Source organism: Asterias rubens, chromosome 12, assembly GCF_902459465.1.
Source record: "Asterias rubens chromosome 12, eAstRub1.3, whole genome shotgun sequence".
In the NCBI taxonomy this organism is placed as follows: Eukaryota; Metazoa; Echinodermata; class Asteroidea; order Forcipulatida; family Asteriidae; genus Asterias; species Asterias rubens.
In genome coordinates, this window is record NC_047073.1 from 2,349,960 (window position 1) to 2,373,315 (window position 23,356).

The following is a 23,356-nucleotide window of genomic DNA, read 5'->3' on the forward strand; positions in this document are numbered from 1 at the left end:
TGTTGATAGTAAAACATTGTGAGAAACGGCTCCCTCTGAAGTAACGTAGTTTTCGAGAAAGAAGTAATTTTCCACGAATTTACCACAATACTTAGTGAAATGTTTCACAAAATCTGTTATACTATTGAAAGCTGCCAGTAGGCTTCTAAACAACAGTTTTTTTCAATTGGTTTTAAGAATGATTACCAAACGTGAAACCAAATTCCCTTCAAAGGCAGTGGACACTATTGGTAATTACTCAAAAAAATTATTGGCATAAAATCTTTCTTGGTGACGAGTAATGGGGAGAGGTTGATGGTATAAAACATTGTGAGAAACGGCTCCCTCTGAAGTGGAGTAGTTTTCGAGAAAGAAGTAATTTTCAACGAATTTGATTTCGAGACCTCGGATTTAGAACTTGAGGTCTCTAAATCAAGCATCTGAAAGCACACAACTTTGTGTGACAAGTGTTTTTTTTTTCTTTCATTATTGTCTCGTCGCAAGTTCGAGGACCAATCGAGCTCAAATTTTCAGAGGTTTGTTATTTTATGCATATGTTGAGATACACCAACTGTAAAGAATAGTCTTTGACAATTACCAATAGTGTCCACTGCCTTTAAGTCAGTTGTTGTATTTATTTGTAGATGTTTGTTGCGATCCTAATCCATGGTGGCGGTTGGACCTGGGGAATGGGTCGTGGGTCGGGACAATCATCGTGATCCTTCCCCATGACTGCGACAACTGTGGTAAGCTTTCGCCATTCCGTTTAGGCGTTTACAAACAACTAACGCTTTTTTTTATTTTTTTAAAACTTGTTTTACCCATACCGATGTGTGTTAGCACTGTAAACTCGGTACTTTCCCAAGTCCTGTGAAAAAAAAATCAGAGCGGGAGCCCGATGCACATTTAGACCACTCGACCTAGCAACATGGTGCCATAAACAGCTACAGTTAAGTTACTGCATACACAAAATTTGATTGGTCGTTCTGTATCCATTTTAACATCAAAACATCATTATCTCCTGGAACTGCAGGATTTCGTTTCACGGGTGCGATTGCACGAGCTGGGATAAATGAAACCGTCTCAGCAAACTCTCAGTGCGGCCTGGCGGTCACTGACGAACAGGCCTTCGCGGGAGCAGTCGTCCAGTTCAAATGCTCTACCGCTCTCAGTGCCCAGTACATCAGCTTGGAGATAACTACAGAGTATTCACCGTACTTAGAGATTGCCGAAGTCGCAGTCAAACAGTACAAATCGGAGGAGTGTGTCCCAAGCAACAGTAAGACATTTTTTACATCAAGGGAATCAATGTGTGGTGAAGAGGTTTTCAACTTGATGTTTAAACCAAACGAGTCCTAGTTCTTGATAATTTTACCGAGACCTGCATAATACGAGTCCCCACTTAATTCCGCCAGGGCAACCCCATACATAACACAAAGCGCGCATAAGTACGTGTACAGCGTATGTACACATACTGTACATGTAAGTACTTTTTATACGCGCACGAGGTTGCAAGACGACCGTACTCATGACTTCGCTATACTGTTCTCGCTGTACAATGCGTACGTTGTTCGTGTATTAAGCACCGCAGTTTTGCAGTTTTTGTTGCCAAATCATGCCGCACCGGGCCGGGGCACTACACCAACAGCCTTGAATCAAGGCTACACTGCCCAAATACACTCTTGCTTCTTTTTGTCTTGAAAAGCTCTGACGTTCAACGACGACTCGACCTCTGCGAGCAGTTTCAAAAATCCAGCACATGACGCGGTAGATGGCAACTTGAACACTTTCTCAACTACAATAGGTAAGTTCATTAACGGCATTGGACACCTTTGGTAATTGTCAAAGACCCGTATTCTTACATGGTGTATATCAACTAAATGCATAAAATAAAAAATCTGTGCAAATTTTGACTCCATTGGACATCGAAGTTGCAAGATAATAATGAAAGAAGGAAAACATTTGTTGCTCAAATTTGGGTGCTTTCAGATGCCAAAGAAAGGCTTCAATCCAGAGAAGTCTTTTTTAAACATTTCTCAAAACTATACTTCAGAGGAGCCTATTCTAACAATGTGTTTTACTTATCAACAGCTCTCAATTGCTCGTTACCAATTAAGTTATTATGTGAACAATTATTTTGAGTAACGATTAATAGTGTCCATGCCTTTAATACACAAAGCACGGGAACCGGTCCCATCATCTTATCTGTGGAAGTGATGTGACCGAGCGATTAAGAGCGCCAAATTCAAACTCTGGTGTTTCTAATCAACAGAGTGTGGGTTCGAATCAGATAGGACGTAAAGCCGTTGGTCCCGTGTGTTGTGTAACGCATGTAAAAGAACCCTGTGCACTTATCGAAAAGAGAAGGGGGCCGCCCCGGTGTTCCTGGCTGTGGCTGCTGTATGCGCCGTAGCACCTTGTAAACCCTTATAAGGTGCTGCATTATACATTGGGTCTCAGAATTCATAACTGCAATAACCTATCTTTCTGAAAGTGTGTATATACTCAGCGCCTTGTTTGGTAGATGCGTCCGCTATATAAGACTTCGATATTATTGTTATTACTGTAGAGACTAATATAAATGTCGCCTTGTTTGACAAGACCCTAACAGTATAAGTGTCTCTTATTGACAAATCCAGCGAAGGAGATCGACTCCACACATTGGTGGCTGTTGGACTTGGGTGACACACACTGGGTGGGTAAGGTCACCGTGTTCCTCAAATCAGGTAATTCAGAAACTTGTTTTTGTTTTAATGAATAATGTCTCATTTTCTTACACTTCTTTGCTTGCACAACACTACAAACAGTTATATAAAAGGAAATCAATAAGTATACCCAAAAACCAGAGAGGTTTGCAATTACAAATTCCGGATGAACAGGGTGGACGAAAATATGTTCAATTTTGATCGACTTTCTCGTATTTTATTGTAACTCGTGAATATGAAGTGTACGGCTCGATTTCGGTTCGAACTGGAAACAGCTCCGACTACGCAGAAAACACCCTCTGCGCCCAGTTGACGGCCACATTGGTCTTGGAGTTTGTGTGCACGAAGCTAACACTTGCAAGGTATGTCAGCGTAGATGTTCAACTAGCCTCCCAACGAGTACTTCAGATTACCGAGGTGTTCATCAAAGAGTTCGCGTCTGGGGAGTGTCAAGCAAGCCAAAAGGGTAAGCAGTTTAAGAGTTTCGGTATTCTGACGTTTTCAAAATGGCGGCCACTGCTTGAATGCCTAGTATTGTTTTAAATTCAAATCATTCTCAAGATGATTTATTCTGACTGTATGCTTTGACTGCACGTGCATTCTGACAATTACAGGGTCAACATTGACTCAATATTGACCATATTCAGGTCAGGCCGGCCGGCAAGATTGTTCAATAAACTTGGATTATGAGTCAGTTTGTCACTTTGTGGGTCAGGCCCCAAGTGAACTGGATCCGGGTCAAACCTGACCCGGAAGTTTTCAGAGTTAAACGGATGTTAATGTTCAACAATGTTAGGTTGATTTCGGCGCGAAAAGATAGCAGGCTTGGTAACTTACAGCGTCCGTTCGTAAATAAAATTTTGTATTTGTTTTGTTTTGTTCTGTTTTGAAGCTGAAGTAAGAGCCACGTCATTGAGCCCATGGTACGGGAGTGGGTATGGCGCAGAGAAGGCAGTAGACAGTAACCTCAACACATTAGCACAAACAGGTAGGTGTATGCGCCGACGGTGCTTTGAAATACATAAACACACCTTATAAATATATATTTGGTTTGCGGTATATCTACTTGCCAGGTAGAGTTTGTTCTTTAGAGAACTGTATTTCTATGTTCCACTACCGCGGAGTAGATTTATCGAATTATTCTGAAGACTTACAAGTTCTAAAAAGAACTGTCCCGCTTTTTAACTACTACCTGGGCGGAAGGTATATACTCTAGGCTAGAACTATAACTACTTTATCTTAAAGGGTCGTTATTAGCTACACTACCGCGGAGTGAGTTCTTAAATTGGTCTCAACGTTTCGACTAGCTTGCATTTGTCATCAACAGGGCCCAATTTCATAGCGCTGCTAAGCATACAAATTTGCTTAGCATTAAATTTCTTCCTCGATAAAAACAGGATTACCAGCCAAATTTCCATTTGTTGGATATTGCTTGATATTGGTATTCAGCTGCTGTTGGCTTGTCCTAAAAATCACGTGGGAATTTGGTTGACATTCTTGTTTTTATCAAGGGAGAAATGTCATGCTTAGCTAATTTGTTGTGCTTAGCAGCGCTATGAAATTGGGCCCTGGTGTACACACGGTGTTACCGCAAACCAAATGCATAATGAAACCTCATCATGTAATGCCTCAAATCATATAAACACATCTTATGTTGCAACTAGGTGGTGGGTTGGGCCATAATTTAGACTAGCTTGACTCGACTACATCTGTTGAGTTTAGTACTGTTATTTTAATGACACTGGACACTATCGATAATTGTCAAAGACCACCAGTCTTCTCACTTGGTGTATCTCAACAAAATAAAATGCATAAAATAACAAACCTGTACCAATTTGAGCTAATTTGGTCGTCGAAGCTCCCGTTTACTCGTTACCAAGTAAGGTTTTTTGAATTTGATTTATTCAAAGGTACATCTAATGAGAACCCCTTGTGGTTGATGGAGTTAACATACGAGAGCTGGTTGACGCGGGTGACTGTCGCAATCAAAACACCGGGTAAGTGTCTGAATTTGCACGTTTAGACAGCGAAAGTCCGTAATGGTTTCGGAAGCAGGTTAATATACTCTACTTCAAGAACTTCAAGTTTTTGAGGCAGCCTGACCCGGATATAAGTCAGGCCTCTTGGACCCATGATTAGGACCAAATGCTGATCCGGGAAACGGCCCCAGGTCAAATGTGTGTACAAACAAACAAACGAAAGAAAACAAAAAAACAACAAACAACAAACAACAATCAACAAACAACAAACAACAAACAACGACAGCAACAGCAACAGCAACAGCAACAGCAACAGCAACAACAACAACAAACAAACAAACAAACAACAAACAAACAAACAAACAAACAAACAAACAAACAAACAAACAAACAAAAACAGTTCAGGCAAGTCGCATGGAACACTTTGTTTTATTTTACGGACATTTCGGGACCTACTTTTGCAATGAGTTCTACATTAAAAATATTTTAAACGGCCAGCCTTTTTCTGATTTAAGTGACGCCCTTCATAACAGTTGAGCCTTCTAAATTTGTTCCTTCATTAACATTACAAAAATAATGTAAGTTGTCTTTTTCACAGGTTACCACTTCATCGGGGCAGTGGTTCGGGTTGGACCGAGCCCGCACAACCTGACTGTGACGTGTGGAGCGCCCGCTACGGAGAGTCAGTGCCAGCCCAGTGCTGTGATTCACTTTCTGTGCGACAGACCCACGCTGGCGAGGTACGTCTCTCTTAGCATAGACACCAATGGGTCGAGACAGGCGGTGTTGCAAATAGTCGAAGTGATGGTTGACGATTACGAGAATGAGGAATGTGCCCCAACGAACGGTAAGTGGGTACAGTGAAACACGCAAGAGATATGCCTTTAGCCTGCGTCAACCCCCGTCCCCGACCGCCTTTCATCAACATTCATTTAACCTACACACTGCATGCTGCATGCGGACGACCGAAAGTGCAGCTGCAAAACATCACCCTGGACCAATAAAATGCAGATATGGAACGATTACATCACTGCCCGTTTATCCAATGAAATCATTGATGTCATGTGACCCACCTCAGTCAGGCCGAAAGCTACTGGAGGGGATCAACCACGCCCTGGCTTAAGTATGTTGCTCTAACTAATAGTCAAAGTTTTCTTGCACCACACTCTCAAAGAAGTCCCATCATAATTTGTTGGCTCACTGTGATTTAGTTCTGTTTGTTCAACCCATTGTTTTTGTTAGATGTATTAAGCAACGGTTGGACTGCTTCGCAAACTAACACCATATCGTCCTCGGCAAACGCACTCGATGGCAACATCAATACATACTTCGAGACAGGTAACATGCACGTGACAGAATTGTAGAAACAATTACCAACACATCTTTTCCGATATGCAAAACATAAGCGAATAAATAGGTAGCAACGAGTTCTTTAACGGCCGTTTAAAACAGGCAGGGTCGTTGCCGTGTGATATAAAGGCCCGAGCCGAATCACACGGCAACAACCCTGCAAGGTTTTAAAAGGCCGTTAACGAACGAGTCACTACTCTTTTATTCCCATTCATAAATGCCTTTTTGGTTAAAAGGCGTATTAAAGTAAGAAACTCTGCAAAACTTATCCGTTTCCGACGTGCTTGAGCTCTGTATGTACGACGACGTCCGTGTGTTGCATTGTTATGACTGAGACGCCCAGTTTCCGGATCATATCCGTTCGTGTGCGTTGTAGTCTTGGTGCAAGACGTTCTCGTTTTCCTTTTACACACAGCGCGGCCAACTCATCGACAGCGCCCGCATGGCCCATAACAAGAAACGTCTTGCACCAAGACTAAGCAGTTATAAACAGAGCTCCAGCTGGTCATTATCAACCGTTTAAACACCCCCACGTGACGTGCTCTCCACCAGTAGGAATAGCGAAACTGTCTTAGGTATTTAAGAATAACACTTTTAATTGTAAATACTGAATTTTACAATCTCAACAGCTCACGGTGATGACCATCCTTGGTGGAAACTTGACTTGGGCGATAATTACTGGTTGGGCGTCATCGCAGTCACATTGAGAACTGATTACTACGGTAAGACACATAGCCGGTTTCTTCCATAGAAAGGTTTTCAACTAAAGACCCAACTTAAAAACGAATGTGGTTAAAGGCAGTTACTCAAAATAAGTATTAGCATAAAACCTTACTTGGTAACGAGTAATGGGGAGAGGTTGATGGTATAAATCATTGTGAGAAACGGCTCTCTCTGAAGTAACGTATAGTTTTCGAAAAAGAAGTAAATTTCCACGAGTTTGATTTCGAGACCTCAGATTTAGAATTTGTGTGACAAGAGTGTTTTTTCTTTCATTATTATCTCGCAACTTCGATGACCGATTGAGCTCAAATTTTCACAGGTTTGTTATTTTATGCATATGGTGAGATACAGCAAGAAAGAAGACTGGTCTTTGACAACTACCAATAGTGTCCAGGGTCTTTAAAACAAGGCTTTGGCGACTTAATCGCGCTCCAAGTTAGTCGCTACCAGGCCTGTTGTTAACTTAAACGTCCAATAGTATTGAAAAGAGGAAATTATTTTGACTATTTTTTGTTTAAACATAATAACTTACTTACCTTCTTACTTAGCTGCTCAGCTTAGGACTGGGTGTCCCTTGGCCTCCTAGGAAAATCGTCCCCATTCAGGTCTATTTCTAGCTAAATGCTCTGCCTCATGAAGTGAAATGTTGTCATCATCCTGAATAATTATGCGCTTTCCAGCGCAATGGTGGGCGTCCTCGTTGGCGTGGAGTGTTGAAATAGACCAGGTTGGGTAGCCTGTAGGCTGGGATTCTGATAACATGGCCAAACCAGTTCAGGCGACGTCTGGTCACTACACCTGTTATGACATGGAATTTACCAGGTCACTCTTTTGGTAAACGAGGGTTAAAACAATTTTACTGTGAAAGAAAATATTCATGATTTTCACACTGAAATATTTTACGCCAATTATAATGTTCTTTTATTTTGCACATAACGTAGCACATGGCTTTCTCGACGTCGTAGCCCGAGCTGGTCCCAATCTGGATTACTCAATGAACCCAGCGTGTGCTTTAGTGGGGCCGGAACCAGACATACTAGCCGGGTCTGTCGTTCAATTCCTGTGCAACCCGCCGGTGTTAGCGAGGTACATTAGCTTAGACATCAACCAGGCTGGCCCTTCAATGCTTCAGATTGCTGAGGTGGTCGTCAAAGAGTATAACTCCATGGACTGTGTCACTAACGACAGTAAGATGCTATTTTGTTGGCTTGAAACACTACTCCCCCACGGTAGCACCCCGTTTCTATTTGCTGCCAAAACGACATGTCACGATCTCATTTGACAATTTTTTTTATTTGAAAATCTGCCCTTTAAACATAAAGTTAATCGAGTATGCTTTCTCAAAATGCCTTTAGTGCTAGCACTATATTTGTATTATAAATCTATTTATCCTTCAAGTGGTACTGTGATGACTGATTGAAAAAAAGAAGAAAAAAAATCAGCGTCGATTATTACGATTGCGCAATCGTGCAAAGAATCTCTGCCAAAATTTCTACCATTTGTCGTTGTTTTCACTAAATCATGACGAACTAATTTAATGATGGTAATAATTTGACTTTTCCCAAAACCAATGATTCTGTTTAACCTTTTACATTCTACTTATTTTCTTATCCAATCAATTGAAGCTCTTTTTGCATATGACTGGACAGCGACACAAAGTAGCGACTTCGCCAACAAACCAGCACGTGTTGCAACCAATGGCAGGATTTCAACCTACTCTAGCACATGTAAGCCAAAAACTACCACAAAACATCAACTTACTCCAGGGCATGTAAACCACAAATTACTGCAAAACATCCAACTTACTCCAGCACATGTAAGCCACAAACTACCACAAAATATCAACTTACTCCAGGACATGTAAACCACAAATTACTACAAAACATCCAACTTACCCAAGCACATCATGTAAGCCACAAATTACCACAAAACACCCTACTTACTCCACGAAAGTGATGTTTTGTGGTAATTTGTGGCTTACATGTGCTGTAAGCCACAAATTACCACAAAACATCACTTCCAAAATGTGCATAGGAGTAGACGATTATTGGAAAAATACCACACGGGAGCTAAACTGGATATAAGCTTTTATTAATTTAAAAAGTCCCGATGATTGACAACAATTAAATAATGTTTGCCCTTTCTCGTTGTTTAAGTACGTGAACTTCATCCATGGGTGCGATTTGACTTGGGCAGTGAACACTGGTTGGGCAGAATCTCACTCGTTCTAGGTAAGTTCTGATTATTAGGCTACTGCTACGTATTACAGTTGAGTGCAGGGGAATGAGGGAAGAGTTTGGTTATAGGGGAGCTCATTCAGTAACAATAAATTCGTTTACATGTGACTTGAAAAAAAGATTACGCACTCTAAAAACGTCACGGTCAGAACCGACGATGCCTGACCTATTTATTGGTTAAAATTGTGGTTTTTAATCGGAGTCTGTGTCAGTTTAACATAGTTTTGGATCAATTTGCCGAATATTCTTGATTTCTGTCATACTACCCCAGAAATGGGTCACGGCCCGATTCATACTTTTTACCAGAAAAAAAGGTGACCAGCTTTATAAATTCAATTTCACATGTGTCATGTGTGACTGGTACTCTGCTATTTAATGCTTGGCATACACTTTCTAAGCTGTGCTTAAGCGTCAGAAATGTCCATGTCCCACGGGAGCCGCAATTCGGATCCTGAAGATTTTGGTTTTAGTCGTGCAGAGGAAACTGTTAACTACGAACGTACATGCTATCTATCACCTTTGTAAAGTATTGACTCCTTTTCAATGAAACACTTGTACTTATGTTCCCTACAGCTTCAAGCCAATATGTTACAGCTACAGTGCGAGCTGGACCTAGTACAGACTACGCCGAAAACACACAGTGCGGCTTAGCAATAACGGCGTCTGAGCACCAGGTCTGGGCACTGGTTGAACGTGTCTGCGATCCACCGATGATGGCGCGATACATCACAATGGATGTCCAGCACCCTACATCTCCTACTGCTTTAGTAGTTCTGCGAATCGCTGACATTGCCATCAAGAAATATGCATCCGAAGAGTGTGCCAGGAATAGCAGTAAGAAAACTACATGGTTTCATAATGATTCAACTTTGTATCCAATGAATACCGTGTATCTTCATGCGGGTAGTTCTAATTTTCTAACCCTCGTTTTCAATTCAAGCTTCTACTGTTATCAACGGGAAAGCAAGACAAAGCAGCGAGACCGAGAAGTATCCAGCAAGCAATGCAAATGATGGCAACCCAGGGACATATTTTAAGTCCGGTAAGTCTGGCGGTCAATGCCCACTCACTATAACAATAGCACGATGTTTAGAACAGACCCTAATTACACAAATCTGTTAAAGACAGCCCCCCTCGGCCCTTCTTTAATAACGGACCGGGTCTTCACGCTAACGCTCGTGGGGGACGGAGCGCCGCTGGTCCCCACGAGCCACCTCTCCGACGGTTGCCTCCTACTCTGCACTTTGCCGTGCACCCAGAACACCGTCTTTCCACCAAGTCGGGGCCCCTGGACACTGTTAGTAGTCGCCAAAGACCAGTCTTCTCACTTGCTGTATCTCAACACTTGCATAAAATAACAAATCTGTGAAAATTTGAGCTCAATCGGTCGTCGAAGTTGCAAGAGAAATAAATAGTGAAAGAAAAAACACCCTTGTCAAACAAAGTTGTGCACTTTCAGATGCTTGATTTCAATACCTCAAATTCTAAATCTGAGAACTCGAAATAAAATTCGTGGAAAATTACTTCTTTCTCGAAAACTACGTTACTTTAGAGGGAGCCGTTTCTCACAATGTTTTATACTATCAACCATCTCCCCATTACTCGTTACCAAGTGAGGTTTTATGCTGTTACAAATTTTGAGTAATTACCAATAGTACCCACTGCCTTTAAGCAACAAATACTGCTTACAACAATTCTTTGCTCAGCCAAAGTTGAGTAGGGCACCAGCCACAAGAATTGTTCAATTACATTTTTGTATTTATTTTTTATTGCTCAACAGACTCAGTAGCTGGTTATATTTTTATCCAGTCAAAGTTCGATAAAGTTTAAACTGTTGCCGCTGGTGTCCACTCATGGTTTGCCAAGCAAAGAATGTTGCTAAGCATGAATTTGCTGCTTATCAGCTTTATGAAACTAGGTCAAGTATTAATATTAACAGCTGTATTAAATTGTATCCATGTCACATGTACCAACTACCAATTTGTCACTGGCATCCTGCTCGTATGAAAAGTTTTATTTTCTCCCACGGAGGAAATTATTTATTCACACTCAAGTATAAAGAGAAAGTCTTGATGTCTGACCTGTTTTTTCTCTTTTTACTTCCCTCCTTCTTTTTAGCCAACTTTGTGATCGATCCTCAGCCTTGGTGGCAAGTTGACTTAGTTGACAGTCACTGCATTGGTAAAATCACCGTTACGTTTCAAGGTATAGTAAACATCTTCTGTGAATAACAACATTTACAAATGATTATTCGTAACTACAAAACAAAGGATGGACTCAATATGTCTTTAGCCGGTGTGGTAGGATAATCTGACCCGCACTGCAGAAGACTGGGGTGTTACTAATAACACCATGGGTGATGTCACGTGTAGACACCAATAAAAGAATCAATATGTACACCAAATATAGGGTATAAAAGTAAAAAATATACACTGGTGTTATTTTAACACCCTATAATGTTAATGTTGATTCTTTGTTCTGTAAATAAGGTGACAACACCTATTGGTGTCAACTTCAACACCCAGCTTTTGCAGTGCGGTGACGTCATCAGGCCATTAACTATTTTTTGGCAAAAAGGAAACTGGTGTGTTAAAGTATTAATACTATTTGTGGCGGACACAAGTATTTATGGAATTGTGACACATAATATCATGTTTTTGTTCACCATTTGTTACAGACAACACACTGGATGGCAATGTAAAGGCAAAGGTCTGTGCAAATGGTACAGATTTCTCTACAAACGAACAGTGTGGCTTACAATGCACACCAACACGGGTCTCAGATACAGTACAGTACTTCTTGTGTGACCCGCCATCTTACGTAAGGTATATCATCCTGGCCGTGAAGCCTTCAGCTGATGTCTCGACTCCAGAAACGGTTCATCTCAAAATTGCTGAGGTAACTGTCGAACAGCACTTGTCCGGAGTTGGGCCGTGTCTCAATTGGGACGGTAAGACCTCAAAACTTTACCCCTGTATTTTGTTTGGTTTCCAAGCTCCAGCCCCCCCCCCCCCCGCCCCTCTTCATTTGACATTACAAACAACCCGAATCAAAATGTTACAGCTTATAAGCTTGCAATGTTGTTAGAGACACTTGAAACCTTTGGTAATTGTCAAAGCCCAGTCTTCTCACCTGGTGTATGTTAACATAATGCATAAAATAATAAACCTGTGAACAATGAAAAAAACACCCTTGTCGCACAAGTTGTCTGGTTTCAGATACCTTGAGGTCTCGAAGTCAATTCAAATATTTTAGTGAGAAATTACTTCTCAAAAACATTCGTTACTTCAGAGATAGCCGTTTCTCACAATGTTTTGTACTATCAACAGCTCTCCATTGCTCTTTACCAAATAACTTTTTAGGCTCACAAAATTATTAGGAGTAATCACCAATCGTGTCCAGTGCCCTTTAAACTCAGTGACGGATTTGCTTCAATTGGTTTTGAATTTGCAGACCCTAAGCGCAAAACGAAGGCGGCCTACATCAGTAAGAAGTTAAAAGGCAGTTTGACAACGAGTGAGGGCGCTCTTAATCCCCTATCTACTGCAGTCACCAGCAGTCTAAAACAGTGTATCAGCGACTGCCTCCACCATACCAGCTGCATTTCTATTATTTTCTCGACACTTGGAGCAGAGTGTTCTCTTTACAGCCGGTACCAAAGTGACTTGTTCAGGCTTTCTGACGAAGAGGATAGCTATTGGTTGATTGAATTATCGGAATGATTTTTTTTAGCAATAAGCAATAGGCTAGTTAAGATTTGTTAAATGTTGTTATTATTATTTGTACTCTGCGTATGAATGTAGTTTAAATCCCATTTTCCCTGGTTTCTACGAGATACGCTTAAGAAACATATTTAAAAGTTTGAGTTGGCAGTGCATGGTCGTTCATCCGTTGGATTTTTTACAACACAGACTAGTCCGCTGTCTCAGGGGAATTCCCATTGACTCGTACACTATAGCGAGCCTTAGTCTGCTTTATAGTTATACTATTGTTTGTTATACCTGACCCCACCCGTGCCGATATTTATGGGTCCGCCCCTGGAATGGTGAAAAATAATCTCTAGATAATCTAAAAGTCTTTATGGGATACGGTTATCAGTTAGTTTTAAGCATTGTCAGTTGTCAATCGGCATGTTTTGTTTCAACGTCCCAAATGGGCACACATTATGAAATTTAATCAGATTTTTAACCTACGGGGAAGTGACATGGAACAATTCTACTCTCGCGTCTAAATTTAACTTCCCAGCTCAGTTCATTACAAAGTCCGAATATGGTATAATAATAAAAACCATTCATATATTTACTCAGCATGAGAACAATTGATCAAGGTAAATGTGGACCCAGATCGGACACAAACACAGTGGATAATGCCTACAGCTCAAAAAACAAACACCAATTAAAAAACATACCTACTAGGAGGTCCCAAACCCTCGTTGACAAAAGACAAAAGAGATCGCGCCAAAGTACAATTTTCTTACAGTGAAGCTGATTGACTGTTTTGCTTCTGTTTAAAATGGTTTACACAGTGGTAGAAACTCTCGTCCGTCTATTTCGATAGTTATTTGATACCTGTGTGTGTAGATATTTTCGCTAGAAGTACACTAGGACATTATGTAACTTCTGGTTCTAAATGATAAAACAAGACCAGTGTTGACAATTACCAAGAAAGGAGTCTACCACAGAAGTCCAGTGCCTTTAATATGTATTTTACAAATGGCAACTGTGCGATGGTTTTTTTTTTGCAAATATCTTTCTCGTGATATTTGCCGTGTGTCAAAATTCCATGGTTGTATTCTCAAAGACCCCATCTCCCTAGATACTTGCCTGCCTATTCACAGCCAATATACATGAAAGTACTCTGTTAACATATATAAACTCGAATCAACAATTGAGCCAAAGTGCATGCGTGATTTATGGTATGACTTACTGCGTTAATAAGAAAAAGGCTTTTAGTCCTCGAGCAATGACGTTCTTCTACCACCCCCCCCCCGCCACCCCTTCAACAACGAGCCCAATTTATCATGCATGGGTAACTATGCGCAGCAAAACATTCACTGTGAGGTTGCGTCGACTAGTAAGAAATGCTCTCCCTTTGAAAGTAGGATGGAGAAAGAGGTTGTGGTTTTTTCCATTCCATCTTTCGCTTTGTGTTCGCTTTTGAAGCTGTCTGTTTTGACTGTATGAGGTTGTATGATTCAACAGAGTCTAAACCTCATGGGGTGCTTAGTTTAAAAGACTCTTTGGAAAAAAACCCACAAACATTTAAAGTAAAATTGCACACAAACATAAAACAACAGTTCAGTCTTGAAGTTTTAGTTACTTTCTTTTCATTTTGATATTTTTTCTCGTTATTGTCTAAATACATCAGTTCAAATTTAAAAGGTTTTTTTAACGTCAATTTATTAGATTTGTGTTTTGTTTTCTTGTTGTGTAAGTTATTGAAGTACTCACTTGTGTGAGTGTTGAATTGAAAGTTCTATATGACAGGAGTCGTACAACTTTGAAGCAAACAGCATCAACAACAACAAACAAACAAACAAACAAACAAACAAACAAACAAACAAACACACATACACACACCAATACAGAAAGCACTTAAGTGCAATGCGAGGTATATGCAAGACTAACATAATGGTGTTTACGTTCACACTAGTGAAGCTAACTTCGCTGCCAATTTCGCTGCCCGCTAACAATCCCAAAACGTTTCCTATTTACGGCCAGCCACGTGAGGTATCGTCAACCTCCTTCCCATACACAGTCAACTCATGGACTGTAAAACGATGATAGAGCGCACAACTGGGGACGAAATTGTAACACTCAGCTGATGACGCAGTGACAAGAATAGGTTGTTTTTATACAAAAGAACCGCGGGCGTTCAATTCCCAAAAGACATCGATGTTACATGGTTTAAGTGTGATAGTTAGATTACACACCATGGGGGTGTGAAATCTTATTACCGCTGTTGTTGGGAATTGAACGCCGCCAGTTCTTGTTAATAGAATCTTTAAAGACAGTGTACACTTTTAGGTTTTTATTGCTCGATGGTTTCATTTTAATCATATAGACGATGTGACCTGTGACGTCACATGTTTACAAAAGAGCCACAGAGAGCCGGACTTCCTGCAGGCACGATTTGTACACAGCCTAATGGAACAAAACATAACATCTTATATTTTATGGAGATTGCACTGTCTAATTCCTATCAACTTTTGATATGATGAAAGGGGGCACATCTCAAAACTTGTCCAGCTGTTACTTTCATAACTCTTGAATTTAGTGGAAGTTATGACACAAAATGTCAATATTCCAATGACCTGTGCAGTATTACATGTATGCCTGCCAGAATACCCAAAGAAACAATACACTAAATCTATTTAGTTGTTTATTTGTATAAAAATACGGCGAATGCATTCATACCAATACGCATAATAATGCAACAGTCGTCTACAACAACTCAGTGAAACAGTGGTAACAGTTCGCAACGGTTAAAGTCACCTGGAAGTGGTATTTTTTCAAAATAAAGCTTTTGTCACTAATATATGTGTGTTTTGATGAGTGGAATGTGAATAAACAGTTAACTAATGTTTTAAAAAATCAGTTCTTATGTTATTTACAAATTTAAGAGTAGACCCCGACCCGAGAGGGCGCTGTTCGTGACGTCAATCGAGGCAGACTTTGCCTGTAATGCGTAGAGTAAACACAATTGCAAAGTATATGTACGGACAAAGTCGTGAGTTTGTACGTTTCAAAAAAATATGCCGACCAGGTGTATTGCTGCTGAATGCAGAAAAAACACTTTTTGAAACGTACCAACTCACGACTTGGACGTACATGTACTTTGCACGTGTGTTTACTATACGCATTGCAGGCAAAGTCTGCCTCGATTGACGTCACAAAAGGGGTAGGCGGAGTCAGCCCCCCAAACAAAATGCATACACAACATAACGCACATTAATGCAACAGCCGTCTACAATAGCTCAGCAAAACAGTGGTTACAGTATGTCAACGTGATGTTCTTTTTCCAATACACCCCCTTTCCCCATCATTAAGTCATCGTATGCGAGTTAACTCAATAGATCCATGTTTATAGTCATAAAACACAAAACAACGTTTAACCGCTCAGAGAACCGCTCACGTAATTATATTCATGCCGCTAGAGAGAGCGGGGGAGTAGAATAACATTTCAGAGGAAGATAACTTGAAGTTTTGCGGCAACCCCCCCCCCCCCCGGAAATATTATTTGCTATGTTGTTACGAACATAAGGACGCAAACTGCCACCGATGAGGACGCCGAGCTCGCTGGTTGGTCATAACCCGCTGGTTGGTCATAACCCGCTAGTCGTAGTCGCTGAACGATCATCAATACCCATTAGTTTGAATTGTCTTTCCCAATTCAATCATGGAGGAGATGGACTTGAGTAAATATTTACACAGCAAGATAAACATCGTAGCTTTTCAAAGCGACTGTCTTCGTCGACGAGAGGGCACAACGCGCACTTAATTTCTCACATAGGACGGAAACCTTTCAACGATGGCGAATAATACCTATCAGAATGATTTGGATGTAAGATCGTTTCCACTGAGCAATTCACAGGTTTGTGTTTTACTCGTCTTTGATTGTCTTCTGTCTCTAGCTATCACCGTGGGGAATTTACTGGTGGTGTCGTCTGTTATATTGGAGCGGAAACTCCGTACACCGACCAACGCTTTCATCGCCAGCTTGGCCGTAGCCGACCTGACGGTCGGGCTTATAGTCATACCGATAGACATCGCTTTCGCCCTGGGCTTTGCGAGTAATGTCACGCCGATCGCTTGCCTGGCCAGCAGTAACGTTCTCACTGTGATGATCATAGTGTCGATACTCCACCTGACGATCATCGCCTTCGACAGATATCTAGCCATAACGGACCCTCTAACCTACGTCGTACGGATGAGTGTCTTTAGAGTGGCTCTCCTGATAGCCTTAGCTTGGGGAACAGCAATTGGGATATCCTCCATGCCTCTGTTCGGATGGAATAATTTAAGCAACTACAACCACGATTACTGTGATTTAATGTTCATCCACGCCCATAGCTACCGTGCCTTCACGGTCGCTGTCAGCGTCTTCGTCCCGCAGAATCTAATGGTGTACTTTTACTTTAAGATGTTTCGCGTAGCTAAGGGGCACATGAACCGGATAGCGGCCCAGGAGCAGACCACAGCGAGACGGCCAACTCTTAGACGGGACGTCAAGGCTGCTAAGACGGTAGCCATGATCCTCGGTTTCTTCCTGATGGCTTGGACTCCAGCATCCTTAATCTCAGTCCTGGATACCTTCATCCACGTGGATGACAACCTCCAGAGGACACTTCTCATCTATGAGTTGGCCTGCTTCCATTTAGCCTTCACTAACTCCATGATGAACCCAATAATCTACTCCTTCCGCAATAAAGATTTCCGCCATGCCTTCATGAAGTTACTGGGACACCTGTTTCGATGTAGGTGTTGGAGGAAACGCGTCTTCGCTGCGAGTAAGAAGGCTGATGCCTCCTGCTTTCCGGAGATACCAACCATCAGCAGGACCCATCATGACGACCCGGAAGAACTGAAAGACCGAACCGGTTCATTAAACTCTGACGGCTCTATTGAGGAACTCACGTAGAATATTTGTTGAGCAGTAATTTCATGCCGCCATGTCACTTGCCATTTCCCTACAATTAAAGGCTCTCTAACTTTCAACCAGGGTCTTTGATTTGTGGTGTAGAACAGATCATGTGATGTAGCATCACCCTGTACTTGAGAGTAGGTTTGTACACAAATCTGTCGACTTCGCCATGTTCCCCAAACGTCAAGTTCCTTTTTGAAACATAGCCAAACAGCTTGGTGAATGTCTAGTTTGATGGGGTTGATTTTTTGACACCAAAACAAAACTCATAATATAATTTCCTATAAGGTGATTGCAGAGCCCTGGGGCCAATTTCATAGAGCTACTTCAGCACAAAATTTGCTTAAGCACGAAAATAGCTCGCTTGTTTTTCACATGTTACTGGCAAAAATGTCATGCCATATACATTGCTTGTGACTGGTATTTAGCTGTTGTTTACTTAGCATAACCATTGAGTCGAGACGTGGCCGGTACTCTGATTTTACTAAGCAAGGATGTTTCTGCTTAAGCAAATTTTGTTGCTTAAGCAGCTCTATGAAATTGGGCCCTGATGTTAAGGTCTTAAGAACGAAGCAATCAATGTGCATATCTCTAGCTAGCTGTACCTGATCAGAGCTGTCACTGTTAGTGACCAAGCTGCGGTTTGGCTATAGACCATGTGACCTGTGACGTCACATGTTTACAAAAGAGCCACAAAGCCTGGACTTCCTGCAGGCACGATTTGTACACAGCTCAATGGAAGAAAACATAAGTATATTTTATGGAGATTGCACTGTCTAATTCTTATTAACTTTTGATATGATGAAGGGGGCAGATCTCAAGAATCGTCGAGCTTTTACTTTCATAACTCTTGGATTTATGTGGAAGTTACGACACAAAATGGCAACTTTCCCATTATGACCAGGGAGTATCTTTCCTGCCAGAATACCCAAAGAATGTACAAGGTCACACTTATTGTAAACACAGTTCACATTGAAATGGAGTATATATTGCTCTTTGCAGGCTGCTACAAGGAATTGTAATAAAGTTTTACTGCACGGTAATCAAATGTACTGTACTTTATACAGTGCCATTGTGTAAACGCTGTTCGTAGATTCTCCTGAAGCACCACACGCACAAATAACTAAAATAACTGCTACCATTGAGCATCCGTTAACTAATTTACTGGTATTAAAGTATTTCCTGTTGTCTAGAGGGCCGATATTATTCTGTTTCGACCATTTCAGATGGGATTGTGTTAACCAAAATAAATATAATATCGAAGTCTTTAAAAGCGCACATATCTACCAAACAATGTACTCAAGGCGCTGAGTGTACACAAACTTTCAGAAAGATAGGTTATTGCAGTGATGAATTCTGAGGCCCACATCCCTATAATGGTTTACAGGGTACTGCGGCGCATACAGCAGCCACAGCCAGAAACATCGGGGCGAACCCCTCCTCTTTTCGAAGTACACTGTATTCGTTTACATGCGTTACACATCAAATGGGACGAAGCAATGGGACGAAGCAATGGTTAAGTGTCTTGCTTAAGGATACAAGTGACAACATGTTTAACCACACTATATAGTAAGTGTGACGTTAACGGGCATTGTAGATTAGGGACTTTTCGTTTTCAACGACGGATGGTTCTGCGACGGTAAAGATGACATTTGGCGTCATCTGCGCATGCGTCGGCTTTGAGGACGGTCGTCCCTCAATTTCTACGACAGTACTTGGGATGTATCTTCGTTGTGCTAAAAACGACAACGTTTAGCTGAACAACCGTCGCAGAACCATCCGTCGCCGAAAACGAAAAGTCCCTATTATTGTGGTGAACCGCTACAATGTAGGCCTACTACAGCCTTTAAACAAACGTGTTGAAGAGTGAAAGCATCCACCAGAACTTAATTCAGTTTTATCTTCCGACTCCCTGACACGACTGTTAGAATGGTGCACTTTCAAACAAAATGCAAACTGTACGGTACCATTTACTATCATTATTTAGGTAATAATAGTGTAATTATTACCCGGCCTTGACTGCATAGTAATGACCGGGTTGGTGGCTGGCCGCTGTTAACGGACCGAGCCAAATGAGAGTTCCATTAACATTGACCAGTCAACAACAAACGAGCACTGTCTTACGACTATTTGTGTCAGCTTCACTATAATCATGTATATTATACATTTATTTGCAATCACTCTTGAAACTAATGGCACTAACACCCTTTGATTAGAATCCTACAGCAGCATTTGAGCAACATGTCAAGAAACATTTCACTTCGAAGTAATGCGGTTATTATAACAAATAAAAAATAAAAAAATAAAAAATAACGTTTAAATGCCACCCAAAATTTGGTTTTGAGAACCGTTACCGCGTAACGTTTCTCAGATTGTGTATTCCTATTGGGGATTATTTTTCCATGAGTGGACATATTCTCACCGGATTTGCGGCGATTTCTAAAAAAATGCGACCACTTTTTGAAATTAAATTTTCCCAGATGTAAGTTGTATTGTGTTTAGGTCTACATACACAATTAGGGACTCAATCAATCGAATAGTTCCAACAACTTAAAGGAACACGTTGCCATGGATCGGTCGAGTTGGTCTTTTAAAAAGCGTTTGTAAACGTTTTTATTAAAATGCATATGGATAGAAAGATGTTGTAAAAGTAGAATACAATGATCCACACAAACACGCCTCAACATTGCACGGTTTTCTCTTTACCTCGTCGACTTACACGGTCAGCCATTTATGGGAGTCAAACTTTGGACTCCCATAAATGGCCGACCGTGTTAGTTCGCAAAGTAAAAGGAAAACCACGCAATTTCGAGGCATTGTGTGGATCATTGTATTCTACTTTTAAAATATCTTTCCAACCATTATGCATTTTATAACAAACGGTTATGAACGCTTTTTATAGACCAACTCGACCGATCCAAGGCAACGTGTTCCTTCAAGTATGTTTGCCTGTATAATGACGACAGTAGTTTGTGCTGCCACCAACGCTACCGGATTCACCAATACACTGCGAGTTATTGATCTACTGTTCTTAAGTGTGTCAAATATTATTAAAGCCACTGTGATGTGGCGGCCATGATGTGGAGTGTGGCATTCCTGTTCATACGGTCAACGCGCCCGACAGTCAATATAATATGCAACAATTAATCAGTGGGTTTTCTCTGACGTTACAGTCGGACACGCCGAGAGTTAATGAGCAGGGCTAGTGTTGTATTCATCAAATTAAGGGCTTGACTGCTGTTACCTTTAGCTATGCAAAACTTGTTGGTTTAGACAGGGAGGTATGGTACAGAATCGGGTTCTTAAAAGTAGTGGACATTACTGTTAATTACTCAAAACAATTCCTAGCATAAAAACTTCCTTGGTAACGAGCAATGGAGAGCTGTTGATAGTATACAACATTGTGAGAAACAGCTCCCTCTGACGTGACGTAGATTTTTGAGAAAGAAGTAATTACGTCGGTAACATTACACTAAAAATTTTTAATCTGAACAAAATAATGCCTGGAGCCTTTTATAGCATCTGAGAGCCCACATATGTTCTGGCAAGTTCGAGGACCAATTAAGCTCAAATGTACACAGTTATTATTTTATGCATTGTTCAGATACAACAAAAAATGTACCAAACGTGTCCCTTAAACGACCGCAATTCGGCAGTAAAGACCAGGCGTAAATAATGTAATTATACGGTTCTTTTTCATCAGCACACGATTCGTATCCTTGGAAAACACTCGTAACGTCGGTAACATCAATTGAAGCAGCAATGCTCATGAACATTCCCACAATCCATGTAGGCCAGACTGCAATGTTTCTACTGTTGTTTTTTGTAAATGCCAAGTTAAAACAATCACAAAAATACAACTTACGCAAATTTAAATATGTAAGCTTTGAGCATGGATCATGCAGGACAATACTGATTAAGTTTGTATGTTTATATGTGGGGAGTGGGTAGCCATGGCGACCTGTCACTTTCAACACAGTGACAGCACAAAGGAATAGTTAAAGGCAGTGGACACTATTGGTAATTTTAATTACTCAAAACAGTTATTAGCATGAAACCTTACTTGGTAACGATTAATGGGGAGAGGTTGATGGTATAAAACATTGTGAGAAACGGCTCCCTCTGAAGTGACGTAGTTTTCGAGAAAGAAGTAACTTTCCACGAACTTGATTTCAAAACCTCAAGTTTAGAATTTGAGGTCCCGAAATCAAGCATATGAAAGCACACAGCTTCGTGTGACAAGGGTGTTTTTTCTTTCATTATTATCTCGCAACTCTGACAAATTTTCAAAGGTTGGTTATTTTGTGTTTATGTTGAGATACACCAAGTGGAAAGACTGGTCTTTGACAATTACCAATAGTGTCCACTGTCTTTAAACAGGTCCTGTGTGTGTATTTTTCTCTCTAAACAAATTTGAATCGCAAATGATTGTAAAAAGATGCTTTATCCAATTGAAGCAATGAAGCAGCTTCCCTGATAAAGGCAGTGGACACTATTGGTAATTACTCAAAATAATTATGAACACAAACCCTTACTTGGTAACGTCGGAGTAATGGGGACATTTAACATCTCGCAACTTCGACGACCGATTGAGCTCAAATTTTCACAGGTTTGTTATTTTATGCATGTGTTGGGATACACCAAGTGAGAAGACTGGTCTTTGACAATTACCAAACGAGTACACTCCCTCTAAGTGACGAGATGGACAATAAGTTTGACTGGAGATGGCCTCGTTGCTATGGGGCAAACACAGTGGTATTTACACATAATGATTAGGTTATTTTAACAAATGTTCTCATCACATGACAACATGTTCCGACCCCCCCCCAACTCCCCAACCACCCCAACGCTCAAACATTACAAGGAGGCAACCTATACAAAAAGCTAGCAAGGCACCCGGCAACGTCAGCAAAATTGCCACTCGTTGTAACCTATTTTTAGCTTTGCTAAGATTTTTATTTGCTCAGTTTCCAACATCGATCGGAAATGACTGCAGCATCCTGCAGGAATTATTTTCTTTGATTTCAGCGGTGAAGTTTCCTGGACTTATGGTAGGTATTATAGAATTCATGTAATTTCTTTGGTTTATTTGGGAGTTGTTTGTTTAAATTGTTGATTGTTTTTGTTTTGGGTATCGGGTGTGCGATTGTTTGTTATGGTGTTTATTTGTTTGTTCTCCGCTAGGTTTTGTTTGTTTGCTTGTTGCGGTGTTGGATGTTTGTCTATTTGTTGGAGTGTTTGATTGTTTTTTTTTTTTTTTTTTTTTTTTTTTTTTTTTTTTTTTATAACAATATTTGTATACATATTATAAATATGTGAGATATTTAAGGAGCAGAACAGGAAGATATACAAATTTAGAGTTGGAGCAAAATATGTATCGGGTACGAAGCCTTTCTCAGGCTTCTGAAAGCACACAATTGTTTTTCATCCCAAACAGGTTTGCTATTTTATTTGTATATTGTGACACACCGAGTGAGAACACTGATCGTTGACAATTAATTGCCAAACATGTCCAGAGCCTTTAAGCGTAATGGCTTTGATTTCAATATTGTCAAGTGAAAGATTGTCAATGACAGCAGAGACAACTAATTAATTCTTGGGATTTAAGCCTTGATGATACTAGCTGTACAGCTTGACAAACATTTCCAAGTATTGTGTCATTGTCAAACGAGAGTTATGTAAATTTCCGCGTCAATTACCTATAGGATACGAGGTCGACACGTGATCGATAATCGAAAAG

At 40.7% G+C, this 23,356-nt stretch overlaps 2 protein-coding genes across 2 annotated transcripts; both read left to right on the plus strand.

The window, feature by feature from the left end:
• Nucleotides 1-707: 707 nt before the first annotated feature.
• Nucleotides 708-15,087, plus strand: LOC117297684. Its single transcript, XM_033780832.1, has 18 exons — nucleotides 708-725; nucleotides 1,078-1,258; nucleotides 1,685-1,783; nucleotides 2,619-2,705; nucleotides 2,926-3,150; nucleotides 3,577-3,672; nucleotides 4,595-4,681; nucleotides 5,262-5,510; nucleotides 5,906-6,001; nucleotides 6,643-6,735; nucleotides 7,678-7,923; nucleotides 8,362-8,463; nucleotides 8,893-8,967; nucleotides 9,547-9,807; nucleotides 9,914-10,015; nucleotides 11,092-11,178; nucleotides 11,651-11,923; nucleotides 12,427-15,087. Exons 1-18 carry the CDS (start codon nucleotides 708-710, stop codon nucleotides 12,693-12,695), a joined length of 2,646 nt encoding a protein of 881 aa, XP_033636723.1. The 3' UTR covers nucleotides 12,696-15,087.
• Nucleotides 15,088-16,503: 1,416 nt separating this feature from the next.
• LOC117297686 (5-hydroxytryptamine receptor 1A-like) lies at nucleotides 16,504-17,613 on the plus strand. The gene has a single exon (XM_033780833.1). It carries the CDS (start codon nucleotides 16,504-16,506, stop codon nucleotides 17,611-17,613), a length of 1,110 nt encoding a protein of 369 aa, XP_033636724.1.
• Nucleotides 17,614-23,356: the final 5,743 nt, after the last annotated feature.